Here is a 17216-nt window from a genome sequence, read left to right on the forward strand (position 1 = left end):
TCAGCTCATAGTGGTGAGGAGGAATGGAAGTTCCCCCAGAATGTCTGCTTTATATACATTATTTACACTATGGGCCCCACGTGATTGGCTAATTCTGGGATTCTCCTGTAGGCCAATCAGGTTGCGGAATCACTTCCACCTGGAGCTGGATTGGGTGGCTCCTGTGGACCAATCAGACTGCTGCATTCTGAATCCTATTGTTCTAGGACCAATCAGACTGCTGCCTTTTGGATCCTATTCATCTCAGTACATAACTCTAGGGTTACATGATGCTGGGCAGGCCTGCAGTGCTAAACAGAGGTGGCAACAGTGGGATCAACAGACCAGGAAGTAGCAGCACACAGAGGCGGAGCTAGCTGCTCTAGCACCCGGAGCGGCGCACATGCTGTGCACCTAGGGGTGGGGCTAGCTGTCCATGGGGGCAGGGCTAGCATCCAGCAGGTGGGGCAATGGTGTCACCCCCCTCAGGGATGACACCCAGGGCAAACCACACTCACCACATCCCCTTCCTCCGGGCGTGGCAGCGCATAGAGCAGCATCTGCAACGGCCGGAAGTATGAGGCAGGGACACGAAGCGCCGCAATTGCTTCTCTGTGTACCAGGCAGCTTCAACAGGCCACTGCAACTTCCCACAATGTGGCCAGACGCCATGGAGTGCCACTGCAGATCAGTGATGGCATGTTGCACCCAAGTATTCTAAGGTGCAAGGAAAATGACACAGCTGCTCACCGCAGCTATCCAGCACTCAGGCAGTAGCAGAAGTAGCAGTGGTGACATTGAGAGGAGTTCTGGGGGTCTGCAGCAAACCACCATTCAACTCTCCCACCAAGGAGCCTAGGCCCTGATGTAACATGGCTGCAAAGTGACACTACTGCACGGTTCCTGGGTGAAAACGGCCAAATAAAACAAAGAGCCAAAAGCAGCATTAGGCTACAAGTGCATTAGAACATCCCTGCACCTTGAAAATGCTTGCTGGAAGAGACTCCAACTACAAATGGGCAATGGAATCCCTACTCCAACATATTGTCTCTTGGCAGGCAACATTCCAGACACCTTCTTAGAAAAGAGCCCACCACACATCTGACAAATCTGGTGACATCAGAGAGACGGGAAGGAAAGGAGGAAAGAAGGAGAGTTCTCAGGTATGAATCACTTTTTCCTATTGGAACGTGAGTCAGCATCCCTCCAGGCGGAGTGGAGCTAACTTCCTGGCAAGTGGGTCACAGTTACTTACCAAGAAGAAAAGGTCAAGGCGGGGAGGAAACTGGTGTGGTGCAAACACATCAATAGAAGCACCGGATTGGTTCCACTGGTGCATTTGCACCGTCCTGACTTCTCTGACATAATACCTCTTCCTATTTCCCTCCCTGTAAGCAACACTGACCTACCTGCCAGTAAGCTAGAAAAACGGCTGTGCACCACCTGGCAAATGAATTATGCTGCTAAGGGGAGGGAAAGTATGCTCTGGGACAGGCGTCAGCAACTTGTGGTCCATGGGCCGGAAATGGCCCGCAGAGGCTGTTTAACTGCCCCATGAGCTGCCACAGAACTGAGCCACCCATTCAGCAAGTCCCCGCGCTGCTAACCGGTGTGGCACAGCACGGGGACTCACTTCCGCGGCGTTGGAAATTGCGTCTGTGCATGTGCAGATGCCAGAATTTGCGTCTGTGCATGTGCAGACTCGCACAGACGCCGGAAATTGCTCACGCACACTTGCTATCCAGCCCGCAGAGGGGGCTCCGCGGGACTGATCTGGCCCAGGCAAGGTAAACCTTGCCGACCCCTGCTCTGGGAGGTGCCTTCAGAAAGGAAAAGGAGACATACTCTTCCCCACGGCTGATGGCTGGATCATTCAGATTTTGGCCCCCTCAACGCATATGCTGCAATACTGCCTCCAAAGCAGAGCTCTTTAGTTTGTCCCATAGGAAATTCATGAGTGTTATACTTCTAGAGGCATACAGATGGGAACTAAATTTGCTTTTTGCTCATATTGTTCCAATAAGTTTGATGCAGAAGCACACGAGGCCACTGCCTTGCTGAAGTTATACTAGATGAGAAGCTCTCTGGGAACCATCTTGGGTTCCATGACAGAAGAAAGTAGGGGTGTACTGTAATAAAATAAATAAGAATCAACACCTTATCCTAGCTGCATAGTTCTGCCATGGATTCTTCATTGGCTATACTCTAAAGAATGGCAGAATGTTAAAGAGCTCTGTTGCAAGGCTCCCAATTTGGAAGAGCTTTAAATGTGTCTCCAAAGCCAGGAAATTTAGTCACCCCCATTTTTAGCACCCTGCCTTCTTTATGAGCCATGCCTCATCTGGGTGTGTGCTTCTTTATATAAATGCTATCAATAATCATCTCCATACACAAAGTCAACATGGTTCTGTTTCAGTAAGTAATGCAGTAAGCCTCCAAAATGGCTTTGCTGTTGTGTGATGCCCTGCTTATCTGTTTGAAACACTTTTCCTGTGTATCAGTCAGGAAAAGCAGGCGCAATTAGAACAATACACTGTTATTACATTTCCAAAAATAACTGAAGCTGTAGCTGGGTATGTGTAGGAGAGAAGGTGGAATGCAAGATTAAGGGGGTGCTTGCTTATCGTCAGCCTAATCCAGCTCCCACTTTTAATCAAATCTCATTTCACTGGACTTCCTGGCTCTACAACAAAGTATTGATTAAAAGGATTTTAAGTAACATATGCCCTTCTCAAACCCATTTGAGCAGATAAACTAAATAATGATAGTGTTTGGTTTACTATAAAGTTTTAAAACTATAAGCTTCCCCAAAGGAGATTTATTGTGGAAGTTATACCAATTCTCACTTTGCCGTTTAATAGGGTACAAAGCAGAGAAGCATTCATTTTCTTGAGAGGCAGATCTCTAGTGCAAGCTGATTTTAATCTTGCAATTATCTTATTAGTATAGAGCTGGATATTACACTTCAAGAAGTTGGGGGATATGTTTGCAAGGTTAGGCCCCTAAAAAACTGGAGGACAGTTCCAGATTCTCCAAATGTTTCTATTTTACAATGACACCCCTAATTTTGAGAAGCTGTCCTGGTTTCTAATTTAATCCCGGAATGTCCCACTTTTCCTTAGGATGTCACTACAGTGGTACCTCGGGTTACATACGCTTCAGGTTACATACACTTCAGGTTACAGACTCCGCTAACCCAGAAATAGTACCTCAGGTTAAGAACTTTGCTTCAGGATGAGAACAGAAATCGTGCTCTGGCGGCATGGCAGCAGCTGGAGGCCCCATTAGCTAAAGTGGTGCTTCAGGTTAAGAACAGTTTCAGGTTTAGTACGGACCTCCGGAACGAATTAAGTACTTAACCCAAGGTACCACTGTATTTTCATTGGAGAAATGTTGGAGGATATGGAGTTATCCAACTCCCGAGCCGTCTGAAGGCAATCCTGTATAGGGAAGGTTTTATTTAATGTTTAATGTTTTAATATATGTTGGAAGCTGTCCAGAGTGCTAGGGCAACCCAATAAGTTGTGTGGTGTATACATAGCGAAATTATCATTATTGAATGGGGACGTCGCTATTTTCATCGGAGAAATGCTGGAGGGTATGTAGTTCTTGGCAGCCTTGGAAGAATTCTGTGCTCAGTAACATTTCTTCACACGCGCTACCCTAAATGTTTAAACTGGCGTATTCATCTGTAAGGTAAAAGGTAAAGGTAAAGGACCCCTGGACGGTTAAGTCCAGTCAAAGGCGACTATGGGTTCCTTTTTGTTGCAGTCTAGTATGAACAAGAATGAATCCTAGAGTGACCTATGCAGATGAAGAGTAGTGTCAGTGTTAGGGAGCAGGCAAAATCGGCCAGTTTTTGATTGCATTGATTTTTCATTGTCCAATCTTAAATTCAGTTCTCTACATTTCCACAAAAGTTTGGTTGGCAGAAGGGGAAGATTGGCAGAACCCAGTTGGCTAAGTTGAACAGAAGGATACCTCTGCTTGTTCCAGCACACACGCTGCCCAGACCAGCATAAGGGGGGCTTGGATTGCTCTGTTAGTAGCTCTTTTGTAAGTTTCCAAATGAACTTGTCGTAAATGCTTTCTTCCTCAAAGAAACATATAAAAATGCCACATGGGTTCTGTATTATTTATGTGTTTGATCTTTTCCCCTGGCCTTACTTACCATTAGTAGCTTTTCTGATTTCAGTATAAACCGTTTCAGGCTTCTGTACAACAGGAGCTGGGGAAGGTATCAATATAGAATCAGTTACTTTGCGGTGCTTCTTTTAAAACTGCCCTGTCATCTCAAAAGAAGGAAGCACATGGCTACCAATTAGGAAAATGGCCTTTACTATCTGTCCAGACCTGAAAGTGCACTATAAATAGATGCAATGTTTATCCATAACCCAGGTGCAATTTTGGATTCTGATACACAAATATGAGCAAAACGTACCTCAGTAATTTTCCAGTTATTTAGCCAATTCTGTTTATGGCGCAACACAAAAGCAACCATAAACAACGAAGCAAGGCTTCAGAGCCAGCCTCCTGACAGCAGCATCACTACCACTTACCCGGGGCAGGGCAGGGGCAGAGGCAAAGTTGGAGTAGTGAAAGCGCAGCAGCCTGCCCACCCCAGTTGCACTTAAGTAGCAGCAATATCATTGTCAGGAGGGTAGTGCTGCAGCAGCACCCCTCCAGCCCCTTCAGGTGCAACGAAGTCAACGCGGCAGCCCTTAGTGGGAGGAAGTGTGTGAAGAGGCGGGTCTTATAGCTGACAAAATATGTGTCACTTCCGTAAATCGGATCACCGTGCTCTGTGGAAAATAACTTGCCTAGCTGAGCTGCTGGCCACAAACCTATCTGACTGCCGAGCCAAGGAGATAAGTAACTCTACAGCTTTTAGAAGACATCTGAAGGCAGCCCTGTATAGGGAAGTTTTTAAATGTTTAATGTTTTGTTATGGTTTTTATATATGTTCGAAGCTGCCCAGAGTGGCTGGGCAACCCAGTCAGATCAGTGGGGTATTATTATTATTAATAATAATAATAATAATAATAATAATAATAATAATGCCAGTGGTTTTTGATTAATAATAATAATAATAATAATAGTAATAATAATAATAATAGTAATAGTAATAATAGAATAGGACATCCCTATTTTCACCAGAGAAATGTTGGAGGATATGTTATGAAGTAGCAGAGTACTGCTGAACTTTTAATACCAAACATTTCAAGAAATGTGCACATTTCTTTTTAAAACACACCATTAACCATACACTTCTGTCCAGTTGTTCTAAATTTGGTTTGGTTATTTTTTACGTTTACCAGCATATCTCTGCCAAAATGTTTGAGACTGGCAGCAATGCCAGTGGTTTTTGACTGTTTGGGTCAAAGCAATGCAGGATCTGTGCCGCTGCCTTTTCCTATTTCTTCCTCCTGATGGTTTGCCAAAGAGGTCTTCTAACAAGCAACATCCTTGATTCAGACAATTCATCCCCTGCCAAGTCCTGTTTGGCTCAAGATATTGACACTGAGCTGGCCATCTAGGCGCTTTCACTCCCAGGAACAAATCCCACAGACCAAGCATGCTGCTTCGTCCATTGGGATAAAAAGTTAGTTTGACACCAGACCAGACACAGGCTAATGTTACCAAGTAAAACTAATCAATGGTCAATGTAATAATTATATTGTGGCACAAAGACTATCATCAGTTAGACTATTTCTTAATGCCATACATGTAAGCCTTTTTTTTCTTAAAGAGTAAAAACTCAGCTGCTATTTATATGGCTCCATGCAGATGATAAGCCTATAAATCAATTGACCTACTACACTCAGCCTGGGAATGACATATTCATGCTCGTATTATTGAAAAAGGAAAAGTGCTGGCATGCCATTTTGCGGGGAGAGTAACATTGCAATGGCTGCTCCTTTTTGCCTACACTTCCATACACAGCACAAGGACACATACTCAGCATATTATTGTTACTGTGAAAGTGGATTAACAGTGATCTTATCTCTGTGACTACAGAATGGATCACCATGAGTTGTGCTAGAATCAAACACTGAAGAATACAGTGGTGCCTTGGAAGACGAAATTAATTCGTTCCGCGAGTCTCTTCATCTTGCGGTTTTTTCGTCTTACGAAGCACCCCTATTAGCGGCTTAGCGGATTAGCGCTATTAGCGGCTTAGCAGCTATTAGCGGTTTAGCGGCTAAACGGCTATTAGCGGCTTAGAAAAAGGGGGGGAGGGAAAAAACTTGCAAGACTCGCAAGACGTTTTTGTCTTGCGAAGCAAGCCCATAGGGAAATTCGTCTTGCAAAGCGCCTCGAAAAACGGAAAAACCTTTCGTCTAGCGAGTTTTTCGTCTTGCGAGGCATTCGTCTTGCGGAGCACCACTGTATGGGGAGCCATTCAGAAAAAAAGGAACCTAACTGTTAAGATTATCTGGGAATGCATAATAAAGCTACCATGTCTTCACTTGTTTTCCCCTTTTCCTGTGGGATTTTTGGACTCTGGTTATAATATGTGGGTTAGCTCACTTCCTTAACCCATTCTTTTTTTCTAAAATACCAACTGCCTACAATTAGGATGGTGTGGATTCATCTAAAGGGGATGCAGGGGATATGTCAAGGGCTGCGAGCAGAACTGCATGGTTCTGATGTCCTTTCTGGATTTCTGACTATATGCAGGTGGCTGCAGTGTCCTGTTTACGAAGAAACACCTGCTGATCCTTGACGCGGAAGCTTTATTTCTTCCTGTTTACTAGTAGTGTGGAACAACGGTTTTAAGATATAATCCTGCTCCTTCTAAAATGAATTGGGAAATACTACTCAATGGTAAGCTCATTGCTCTTCCTGCTATATGTAACGGCACAAGTCAGCTATTTAGTTACCTCTGTAAGCATCAGCAGCCGACACTTCCACGACAGTATATTCCACCTCGGAATTCTCAAGATCAGGTCCTGCTTCAAAAATAGCAAGAAGATGTTTCTTTGTATTGCACTCTGAACTTGCTGAGGGCCTGTTTTTTTGCTATCTCTGGAATAAACCAGTCACACTCCCATTGACTTTAGAGGATGCAAAAACAAAACTTGTGTACACTACATCTGCAATTCAGATTTTTTTAGTCCCCCCCCCCTCCTGCTTTGGAATCCCAATAAATGCAGCAGATTTTCCCTCCACCAGTGACCAAAACAAACCCAGAGAGTTGGAGAGACTTGTAGGGACTTGCTTTAGCCATGTACTGTATGTGTGGAGAGGAGGAGGAGGAGAAGCCATGATACATTTGACCCGACCTCTCCTTCCACAGAATCTCTCCCCCTTTATTTGGGGCTCTGAAACAAGAAGTGGCAACTTCAAATACATATTTAATATTGTGTTTTAATTTTAAGTAAATATGGATCCCACCTTTCAAATAAATTGCTGCTGAAGAAGCAACCCATGAAAGAGCCATGTCTGATAACTTGCAATTAGATTTATTTATATTTATTTATAGTTGTTACTTCTCTCAAAGGATATGTATTTATTTTAAAATATATAAATAACATGCAGATCTTAATTCATTAAACAATGTGCTATTTATAATTGTTTGATTAACAGGAGGCTGTGCTTAAAAGTTCTTTGAGTAGGCAGAATCAGCTAATTTTAAACCAAGCAAAAAGGAAGTCTAGCACAAAGTCTGACACAACCCAATGCGTAATGGAGGTATCAGTCTTTCTAAGAGCTAGACTAGAGGATATATTAACTACCTATCTGTGCCCTTAAGTGCAGCATGTTTAACACAAATTGCAGGTGTGATCTCTCCAATCTGGACTGAGATCCTAGCATGTGGAGTTTTAGCCAATTGCCCCTTCTCTGACTCCAACATGGATCGAGGAGCCCATGCCTGTAATTCATATATGGAACTAAATCTATACTGTAATGTGCCTAGTAGAATCTAGCAAGACTTGACAACAGCTAACTTGAGCTTTTCTACTTAGTCATTGGATTGACAATCAGTATAAAACATGGCAGGGATATATCTAAGCATTAAAAGCATTTGCTCATATGCTACGCTAATAGAGTTGACCTTGTGTCAACAAAACATATGGTGGAAGGTGGCAGGTTTGCTTTGCTGTGGGGACGTTGTTGGTGGGTGATAGAAATCATAATAGATCTCTTTGCATATTCAAAATGTCAAGTGATGTCAAAGCAGCAATGATAAAAAGAAGTGGGTAAGGATCAAAAGGTCCTTCTAAAATATTTTAACACTTGTAAAACAGGAACAAGCCTGATTGGGCTTTCTGTGGAATCTTTCAGTATCTGAATCCAAGTGGCATCCATGTAAATTGTTGTATTTTGAAATTTATCCCCGGAAAAGATATACAAGCAGAGTGAAATCACTCCAAGCTGGAATACATTCTGTTCTAATCCTCAATGAACTATACTCTCTTGAAAAGTTAGAAATACACTCAAAAATAAAATCCCAGAAATTACCTTGACCATCCTCGTTTGATTTTAAATTATTTTTTTCACCATCTTCATTATAACCTGACCCTAAAATGTTAAAAAAACAAAACAAGAGATGAGCAGACAAACTAATTAGCAGCAGTTTTAAAAACAGCTACAACTCCCTTTTAAGCACAATATTTGTATCATCACATATCACGTATAGAAAGTCTTAACCTGGGGTTTTGCCCTCCACAGTCTCCAGTGTGCCCCATCCTTGAATCTTCCTTATCCTTGCCTGCTATAAATACTCACAGTCAGGCCCCTCATTTGATTCTTGAGCTATGCTCTGCAGCCTGCTCCACTGATGGTTATTCCCTTTTCCTATGCCCTGCTCTTTGAGAGGCTCTTGTGGGTTTTTTGTTTGTTTGTCCCATCTTTTCTGCTTCTCTTTAAGCTCCTTTGACCAGCTTGAACTAATTCAGACCCTCCAAGTGCCCCTCTTTTCCAGGGACGTTCCTGATTCAGAGAAGCTGTCCCAGTTTCTGATTTGATCCCGGAATGTCCCACTTTTCCTTAGGATGTTCCTATTTTCATTGGAGAAATGTTGGAGGGTATGGAGTTACCCAACGCCCGAGGTGTCTGAAGTCAATCCTATATGGGGAAGATTTTTTAAAATGTTTAATGTATTATGATGTTTTTATATATGTTGGAAACTGCCCAGAGTGCTAAGGCAACCCAGTAAGATGTGTGGGGTATAAATAGTAAAATTATCATTATGCAACAGGACGTCCCTATTTTCATCGGAGAAATGTTGGAAGGTGTGCTGATTACCTGGTGACAACTCTTCTGTGCTTTTGACTACACATCTGTATGATGAACTTTGCTTAGATTGACTATGACAGCTAAGGTTTGATCAATTTGACATTACTGGGTCTCATTTTAACAGGTAAAGACTTCATTTTAGGATCATGCCAAGCCAAGCTAACTGATATAAGTGTTGTGCTTAATTTCCTGTGTCTGAACATCATACTTAGCAGTCCAGTACACACAATACACAGTCCACCTGAGATTGTCTAGCAGGCTCACACCCTCCTCAGGTGTGTTTGGTCCTCCCTTTCCTGAATAAAAAATAAAAAAAATAAAAAATTGTCCAGTAGCTCCTTATAGACCAACTAAGTTTGTTCTGGTGTAAGCTTATAAGCTTTTTCTTTTTCTCTCCCCCCCCCCCGACTGCATCAGACCAACATGGCTCCCTACCTGAATCCCTCCCTTTCCTGGTTAGCAATAAATGGGGTTTACTTCGACATCTGAAACCAGTGTAATCCTAGTTACTGCTAATCAAATGCATTTTTGTATTCTTTACAAAATTCAGAGAAATGCAAATTATGAAGGCTAGCTGTATTTCGGTTTGTGGATTGTTTTAGAAAGTGCAGATTGAGTAGGTCCGCCTTTTAATTCGGACTGAATTTATTTTCTCCTCCATCCCTACTTGAGGGCCAGGGTGGCATAGCAGGTTCTACAGTTGCAGCTAAAGGGATAAGGGAAGCCCCCTCCTAAGACACTCCTACTTCACCCACATCCTTTGAAAGGTGCAGAGGATGCTTGATTTAAATCACAATTTAAATCACTAGTCAGTAAGACTTGATTTAAATCATTTATTTATTTTTACAGAAAGACTCGTTCTTGCTGGTATAACCTTAATATTTACAACCAGATGAAGGTTTCGTTTTTGGAATAAAAAATTTTCAGAGTAGTTTTTTACACTTATTTCAAAAATTACCAATTTGGTTAAACTATTAGAAAGGTAATTATGAAATTATTGTGAGGTTTAATAAGTTAACTGTTTATATTTGGACAACTTTTCTGCTTTATTGGAAGGAGAAAAATAATCATTTCCTTAATAACAATTTAAACAATTTCTTACAAGTCAGTTACATTTGTTGTGAGACATTGGTGTTGAGTACAGTATAAGGTTGGGCAAGGAGAGTGGGGAGAGGCTGATATTCTTTTGCATAGTGTATGTGGTAGGTCCTTTCTATTCATTTATTACATTTCCTTGGTAGTGAGAGGTATTGGGGGGACAGGGTGTGGTTGGTTATCTGTGCTTGGCTACAGTGGGGATTGTTTGCATTTGTGAGGGTGGGGAGGACTTGGTGAGTCCAGTAAGCCAGGTTGATTCACATGCTGTTGGTGGATTCTTGTTGTCTTGTTGGGCTGTGTATGTGATAAAGGGGAGCCATACTGGGGTGAAGGCGTCCTCTTCTATTTGTTCCCGTGTCAGTTTCTGTTTATTAGTTAGCTTTTCTATTAAGGCCGTTTCCCATACAATTTGATACCATCGGTCCATGTTTACTCCTGACTGACTCGTGTCTCCAGTGTCTGACTATGAGGCTTCTTTCTGGCTGCTGAGAGTAAGTGGGTTATAAAATGTATATAATGTGAGTGGTCATTATGATGGAAGAGGTTCAATAGGGCCAGTTCTGGGGTGAGTTCTAATACCTGTTTAGTTATTTTGCATATCTCTTGTAGGACTGCTGTCCAGAAGGGTTGGATTTTAGGGCATTCCCACCACATGTGGAGGTAACCTCACAGGGTTGTTGTAAGCACACAAAAAACTGAAGAACCATGTATGCCACCATGAGCTCCTTAGAGGAAAAGATGGGATATAAATAAAATTAATAATAACAAAATATGTGGCCCATGTCCCTATGTAACTGTATCTATCAAAGCCAAGTGCATCTGAAAAGCAAAATACAGTCAACCCTTTTGGGTATATAAATAAGAATCTTTCGTCTGGGCCAGCTTTGAATAATGGCATGATTTCAAGGTGGAGGTTCTAAGACTAGGAGAGAGAAAGGGAAAAGGAGTCTGAAGCAGACACTATCAATAAGGTCATTAGCCATAAGCTACCGAAATAGAATTCCCCTTCATTATTCTGTCGTGGTGTCAGCTTCTCACCCACTGAATTGGTTGCTGCTATAGAACTGAGAAAAGAAAAACAGAATGAAAAACAGAATATGAAGCACTGGTATTTTAACAACAGAAGGTCATCTTTTAATAAAGCTCAGTCTTCCCCTTGATCTCAGGGATATAATTCTGGGGACATGCAATCTAAAGAATCACGGATTTCCACAAATGCTTCTAAGACACTAAGCTGTTTCATAGATGTGCAAAGGCATCATGGGATGTGCCTTTTGATGGTAAGCACCCTTATCACAGTGGGATGCGGGTGGCGCTGTGGTCTAAACCACTGAGCCTCTTGGGTTTGCCGATCAGAAGGTCGGCAGTTTGAATCCCCGCAACAGGGTGAGCTCCCGTTTCTCAGCCCCAGCTCCTGCCAACCTAGGAGTTCAAAAGCACGCCAAAAAGTGCAAGTGGATAAATAGGTACTGCTCAGGTGGGAAGGTAAACAGCGTTTGCATGTGCTGCTCTGGTTTCGCCAGAAGCGGCTTAGTCATGCTGGCCACATGACCCGGACTTAACTGTCAGGGGTCCTTTACCTTTACCCTTATAACAAGTCCCTGGCAATTACAATCTAGGTTGTAGATTGTCTTGGCCCCAGGTAGGCCATTTTTCATAGGAAATGTGATACCAGAAGAGCCTCAGATCTGAAGGACAATAAAAAGCCGAATTATTCTTATAAACTACTATTTATATTATTTTTATGTGCCATTTGGGGGGGGGGGTTGTCCTGCTTTTCCTTTAAAGTGGCTCACAACAATATGAATAATCCAAAAGCAACATAATTATTTGGAAACAAACTAATTTGTTTGCCTGGGTTGTTGAAGCATAATGCTTCCCTGCTGCAGTTAGATTGCGGCCCCCACCCCGCCAGGCCAACTTTATATTTTATCTCATTTGTTTGCTTTAGTATTCTAACACTTAAAACCACACTAGCAGAAAGGCAGTAAAATGACTGCAGGGAGAGGATAGCACCTTGGTGGCATAATCTTCTGTTTTCTTTACTCTTCTGACGTTCTCAACACAAACTCCTATACAGTGGTACCTCGGGTTAAGTACTTAATTTGTTCCGGAGGTCTGTTCTTAACTGGAAACAGTTCCTAACCTGAAGCACCACTTTAGCTAATGGGACCTCCCGCTGCTGCTGCGCTGCCGGAGCACAATTTCTGTTCTCATCCTGAAGCAAAGTTCTTAACCTGAGGTACTATTTCTGGGTTAGCGGAGTCTGTAACCTGAAGCATATGTAACCTGAGGTACCACTGTATCTGCTTGGATTATGGTTACCATTTCCACCACAAAAGATTTGCACAGGCAAATGACACATCTGTGGATGGGGCAGGGGTGAATATACAAACCTTATCCCCAGCATCCGTGTGCTCCTTGCATTCCACCCACCCTGCCAGCCCCCAGTCTTCCTCCTGTTGTATGGGTGATGTCTGCAAAGGGCTTTTGCTGGCATTTTCGTGCATATGAATAGAACACCTCCTACTATTGCTGACTCTGATAAAGCAGGGCTTTTGATAACATAGAGGAGTCTTCTTGCGTTCAAGTAGGTATGAGAAGAACCCCATGCAGTCTGAGGAAGACGGGGGCTGGGGTGGGTGGGTTGTGCGCACGTATGTTGGGGCAGTGTTTGCATGTGAACTCCTGCTCCTGTCCACCCTTTGAGCATTTGAATGTTCAGGTGAATGCCTGAACATGCCTATGCACAGGACAGCATCAGGGACACATCATCACCACATTTATTAGAAATAACTCACTATTAGCACGGTAAGAAAGCCAACCTACCTAGTCAACTCCAAAGGATTGCCTTTAGCTTCATAAGGGAAAATAACAGCAAGTTACTAACATATACCACATGCATAGAAAGTCAATTGCATAAATAAATGAACAAGCAAACCATGTTAGCACATACGTTGTTGCTGCACTGATGGATGAAGAATTCTTAATACAAACAGTTCATAGCTCACCCAGCACTGCCTTATGTCCAACAGTGAGCATTGGTATTTGGTTGTTAATAACAACTCGTGGTTACTAACCCACAAAGTTATGTGTACAGTATGAATGTATACAGTGGTACACAGGGACAGGCAACATTGAATTTTATTTGTCAGCTATCACAAATACGAATAAAATGATTAAACTAAAAACAAGCAAACAGGAATCATTTAGTTAATGTAATGAGCATTAAATACCACTTTCATGAACTTCGCTGTCACACTATAGCAATCAAAAAGACCAAACCCACAGTTTTGACCAGAATATTGTTACTTTCATCAGAATAGCACTATTTAGCATTGGACTATAACTCCCATCAGCCCCAGCCAGCATGGTAAAAAGTCAGGGATGGCAGCAGTTGTACTTCAACACATTTGGAGGGCAGCATCTAGTCTATAGCCACCCTGGGTATAGACAGAAAAGCATCTGTTCTATTCACCTCACATCTGAATGCTAAAGAAAGTATCTCACCCTTTGCCCTCTTCCGAACATACCACCAGGAAGCCGCAATGGAAATAGCAAGGAAAATCAGAATGATGATTACCACAATGAGCCATTTCTTCCATGAAGCCAGAACAACTAAAAATTAAGGGAAAAGCAGATCACGTGTCAGGCATGGTATGATATCACCACCATCACCCGCAACAACACCAATCCTTCACAAGAAGCAACAAATCTCTTCTGATGCTCAGGGGTGCATTTCCACATCAGTATAAAAAATGTGTACAAATATTGCCACCCCCAAAATCATTCCTGTTCTCAGGTTGCTTAAGTTCCAGGTGACCTGTTTACTGAGCATTCATCCTTTCCCACTCCCCCAATCAGACTTTTTCAATAAGGAAAGTGACAGGAAGATGCACTGGAAAATGTGGGATAAATATTTGCTTGACACAAATCCGTCCAACCTCCCTGAAAACAAATCAGGACAAATACTCAATGAACAGGCCTCCTGGAACTTAAGCAACACTGATGTAGGGAGTAGTAGTAGTAATAATAATAAATAATAAAATTTATTTATATCCCGCCCTCCCCAGCCGAAGCTGGGCTCAGGGTGGCTAACAACAATAAAATAATACAACATTCTAAAATCATTTCATTAAAATTAATTCAACTCAAATTAATGGCAACCATTAGGTTAAAGTTCTGTGAAGATTGCCAAAGGAGGGAGTCAGGCTGCGCCCTGACCAAAGGCCTGGTGGAACAGCACTGTCCTGCAGGCCCTGCGGAAAGATGTCAAGTCCCGCAGGGCCCTAGTCTCTTGTGACAGAGCGTTCCACCAGATTAGAGCCACAGCTGAAAAAGCCCTGGCTCTAGTAATGTTGTCAAACCCCCCTATTTGACTTCCCTCCTTCTAACATCAGGAAAAAATAATATTCCACTGACATGACACGAGGGCGCTGACAATTCACCACTAGAAACCCCAAGGTACCCTTGCCGAACGACATTTCCAGGGTTTCCTAGAATAAGGAAACATCTGCTAAAACCCCTTTAAAGTTTACACTGCAGGTGTGCCTTGAAGAGGTTTGTGAGCCTCATCCTCCTTGCTTCTGGCCACTCTTCTCTTTCCCCTTTATCCCAAGAATATCCTTGCAGAAAATGCAAATACAAATGAAGGAGGATTTGGGGCCCAAGACATTCTGTCACCACACATATTTACTGTCAGTGTACACAATTCTGGAGACCAGTGACCAACAATAACTGTCCAAACTAGGCTACCTTGGAATACACCTATTTGGAGCCTCCTGAAATATGGGTAGCATTTGGATCAAAATGCATTAATACCCGAGGTGCTATTTAAAGAATTTCATCAATTTGAATGCTATGGCACCATATGTCCAAATCAATCAATCAATCAATCAATCAATCCATGAACAGAACGTACCGTTGACAGTCATCATGTTGCTCTCTACAGGTGATTTTGCTTGGTTGTCAGCTCTGCAAAAGTACTTCCCTCCATCTTGGCTTGTAAGGCTATCTCTGTACCAAACAGCAATGCGTTTTGTCTTCTCTGTTACTTTATACAAAGGTTTGGGGTGGTTTTCTCTAAAGAAGGTGAACTCAATAGGATAAGATCCTGAACCAACAGAGCAGGAGATTGCGAGCTCTTTGCCATCTTCCACATCTCCATGTGAAGGTCTCCCCAAGCTTATGCTACCAACTGGAGCTGTGGATTAAAGTACAGAGAAAAGGCTGAACAGCAGTGGAGAAGTGCTGGCTAGATGGCAAATTATAAATGCTGGAAGTAGGTTAAGAGCAATTATACATAGAATTCATTTCTAACTAGCATGGGAGGAACCCCTGCCAATACAACCTAGTTATTTAGTACTTTTGTTTCCTTGTTTTTGAGTTCAAAGAAGTCACTGTTTAACATAGTTGCACTGAGTTACATCTTTCCAACAATTACACAAAATTAAAATTAAAAATAAAGCAACAATGAACAGTCAGATAAGTGTTTCTGAATGTATTAAAAAGTTGTGTCGAAGTGTATATACCAAAATTATTACAATTATTACAGATATGAAATGATGTATAGTAAAGTGTATTGCTTAGAAGAGTTAAAGCATTTAACATTCTAAAACAAAAACAAAAACAAAGTGCCTCTTTTAAAAAAGCACCAGACACTTACCTATCACTGTAATGTTTACCCGAGTGCTTCGTTGTGGAACGGAATGGCCGTTTTTAGCTTCACAACTGTAGTCTTCTGGAACATGTGCATTGGTTGCATTGACCAAAAACTTTGCGGGTTCATTTACTTTTACTTCTGTCTTGTTAACATATTTGCCTCCTCTGTACAAAGTATATGTTATAGGTAGAGTTCCATTGCTGGAATAACAGTTTACAGTGAATAACTTCCCCAATACTGCTACTTGGGAAGTCGGTGGGGAAAGTCTTGGTTTGGAAACGGGAGCTGGAAAAAGAATTAAATGAAATAGGTGCATAAGCAGCTACATGAATAATCCTGCTTAAAGTCATTTCATAAGGTGAGCAATGAGAAATGCACAAAGCTGCCAGGAAACAATGCTCTGTGCACTTGAAGAACTCTAATCACACAGAGAGCAGTCAAAATATATATAAAAATATAAAAAACTGTCTAGTAGCACCTTAGAGACCAAGGGAAATGCACTGTGCATGTTTTCAGGAACATTACCTCTTTAAAATGCCTTCAAGAGGGAAAACCTCACAGGCCAACGTACAGTAATACCTCCATGAATGTCCGCCTCGTCTAGCATCCATTCTGGCAAACGTCTGCAGCAAACCCAGAAGTACCGGAATGGGTTACTTCCGGATTTGCTGCTTGCCCATGCGCAGAAGCGCAAACTGCTCCATGCGCATGCGCAGACACGGCAATTTGCCCTGTGTCCTTTTCAGCTAGCGGCCAGGGCTTCAGAACGGATCCCAGTCACAAAACAAGGTATGACTATGCTGATAATAATAATAATAATTTATTTCTACCCCGCCCATCTGGCTGAGTTTCCCCAGCTACTCTGGGCAGCTCCCAATCGAATATTAAAAACAATACAGCATTAAATATTAAAAACTTCCCTAAATAGGGCTGCTTTCAGATGTCTTTTAAAAATAGGATAGTTGCTTATTTCCTTGACATCTGATGATACAGGAAATATGGCTCATTTTTTTGAAAACAACTCCCAAGGCTAAACCCTGATAAAGCACACTACTCTTCCAGCTCTCATTTGTAGAGGTGATTATGATGAATAATATCAGCACAGTATTATTAGGACTGATGCAGGCTGAATGCCACCTGAGATAGAGCTGATGATGTCAGAAGAAACCCAAGGGATCTTGGGTCTTTGTGCTGTTCCTAGCATGGCTGGCCCTCAACAGGAATGTAGGTTGCA

At 42.3% G+C, this 17216-nt stretch overlaps 1 protein-coding gene across 4 annotated transcripts in view; it reads right to left on the reverse strand.

Moving 5' to 3' along the window:
• Window positions 1–17216, reverse strand: part of PECAM1 (platelet and endothelial cell adhesion molecule 1) — a 44204-nt gene that overhangs the window by 13202 nt on the left and 13786 nt on the right. For 2 of the 4 annotated variants that reach the window (XM_081849634.1, XM_081849633.1), the window contains exons 7-14: window positions 15986–16267; window positions 15242–15523; window positions 13831–13938; window positions 13150–13177; window positions 11311–11384; window positions 8446–8505; window positions 6864–6932; window positions 4151–4207 (exon numbers count right to left, since the gene is read on the reverse strand). In XM_081849634.1, the coding sequence (XP_081705760.1) occupies window positions 4151–4207; window positions 6864–6932; window positions 8446–8505; window positions 11311–11384; window positions 13150–13177; window positions 13831–13938; window positions 15242–15523; window positions 15986–16267 (960 nt within the window). The remainder of the gene's footprint in view (window positions 1–4150; window positions 4208–6863; window positions 6933–8445; window positions 8506–11310; window positions 11385–13149; window positions 13178–13830; window positions 13939–15241; window positions 15524–15985; window positions 16268–17216) is intronic. The other 2 variants (XM_081849636.1, XM_081849635.1) reach the window with 1 other exon arrangement.

This window comes from Podarcis erhardii (genome assembly GCF_964252035.2).
Source record: "Podarcis erhardii genome assembly, chromosome: 2".
Taxonomy (NCBI): Eukaryota; Metazoa; Chordata; class Lepidosauria; order Squamata; family Lacertidae; genus Podarcis; species Podarcis erhardii.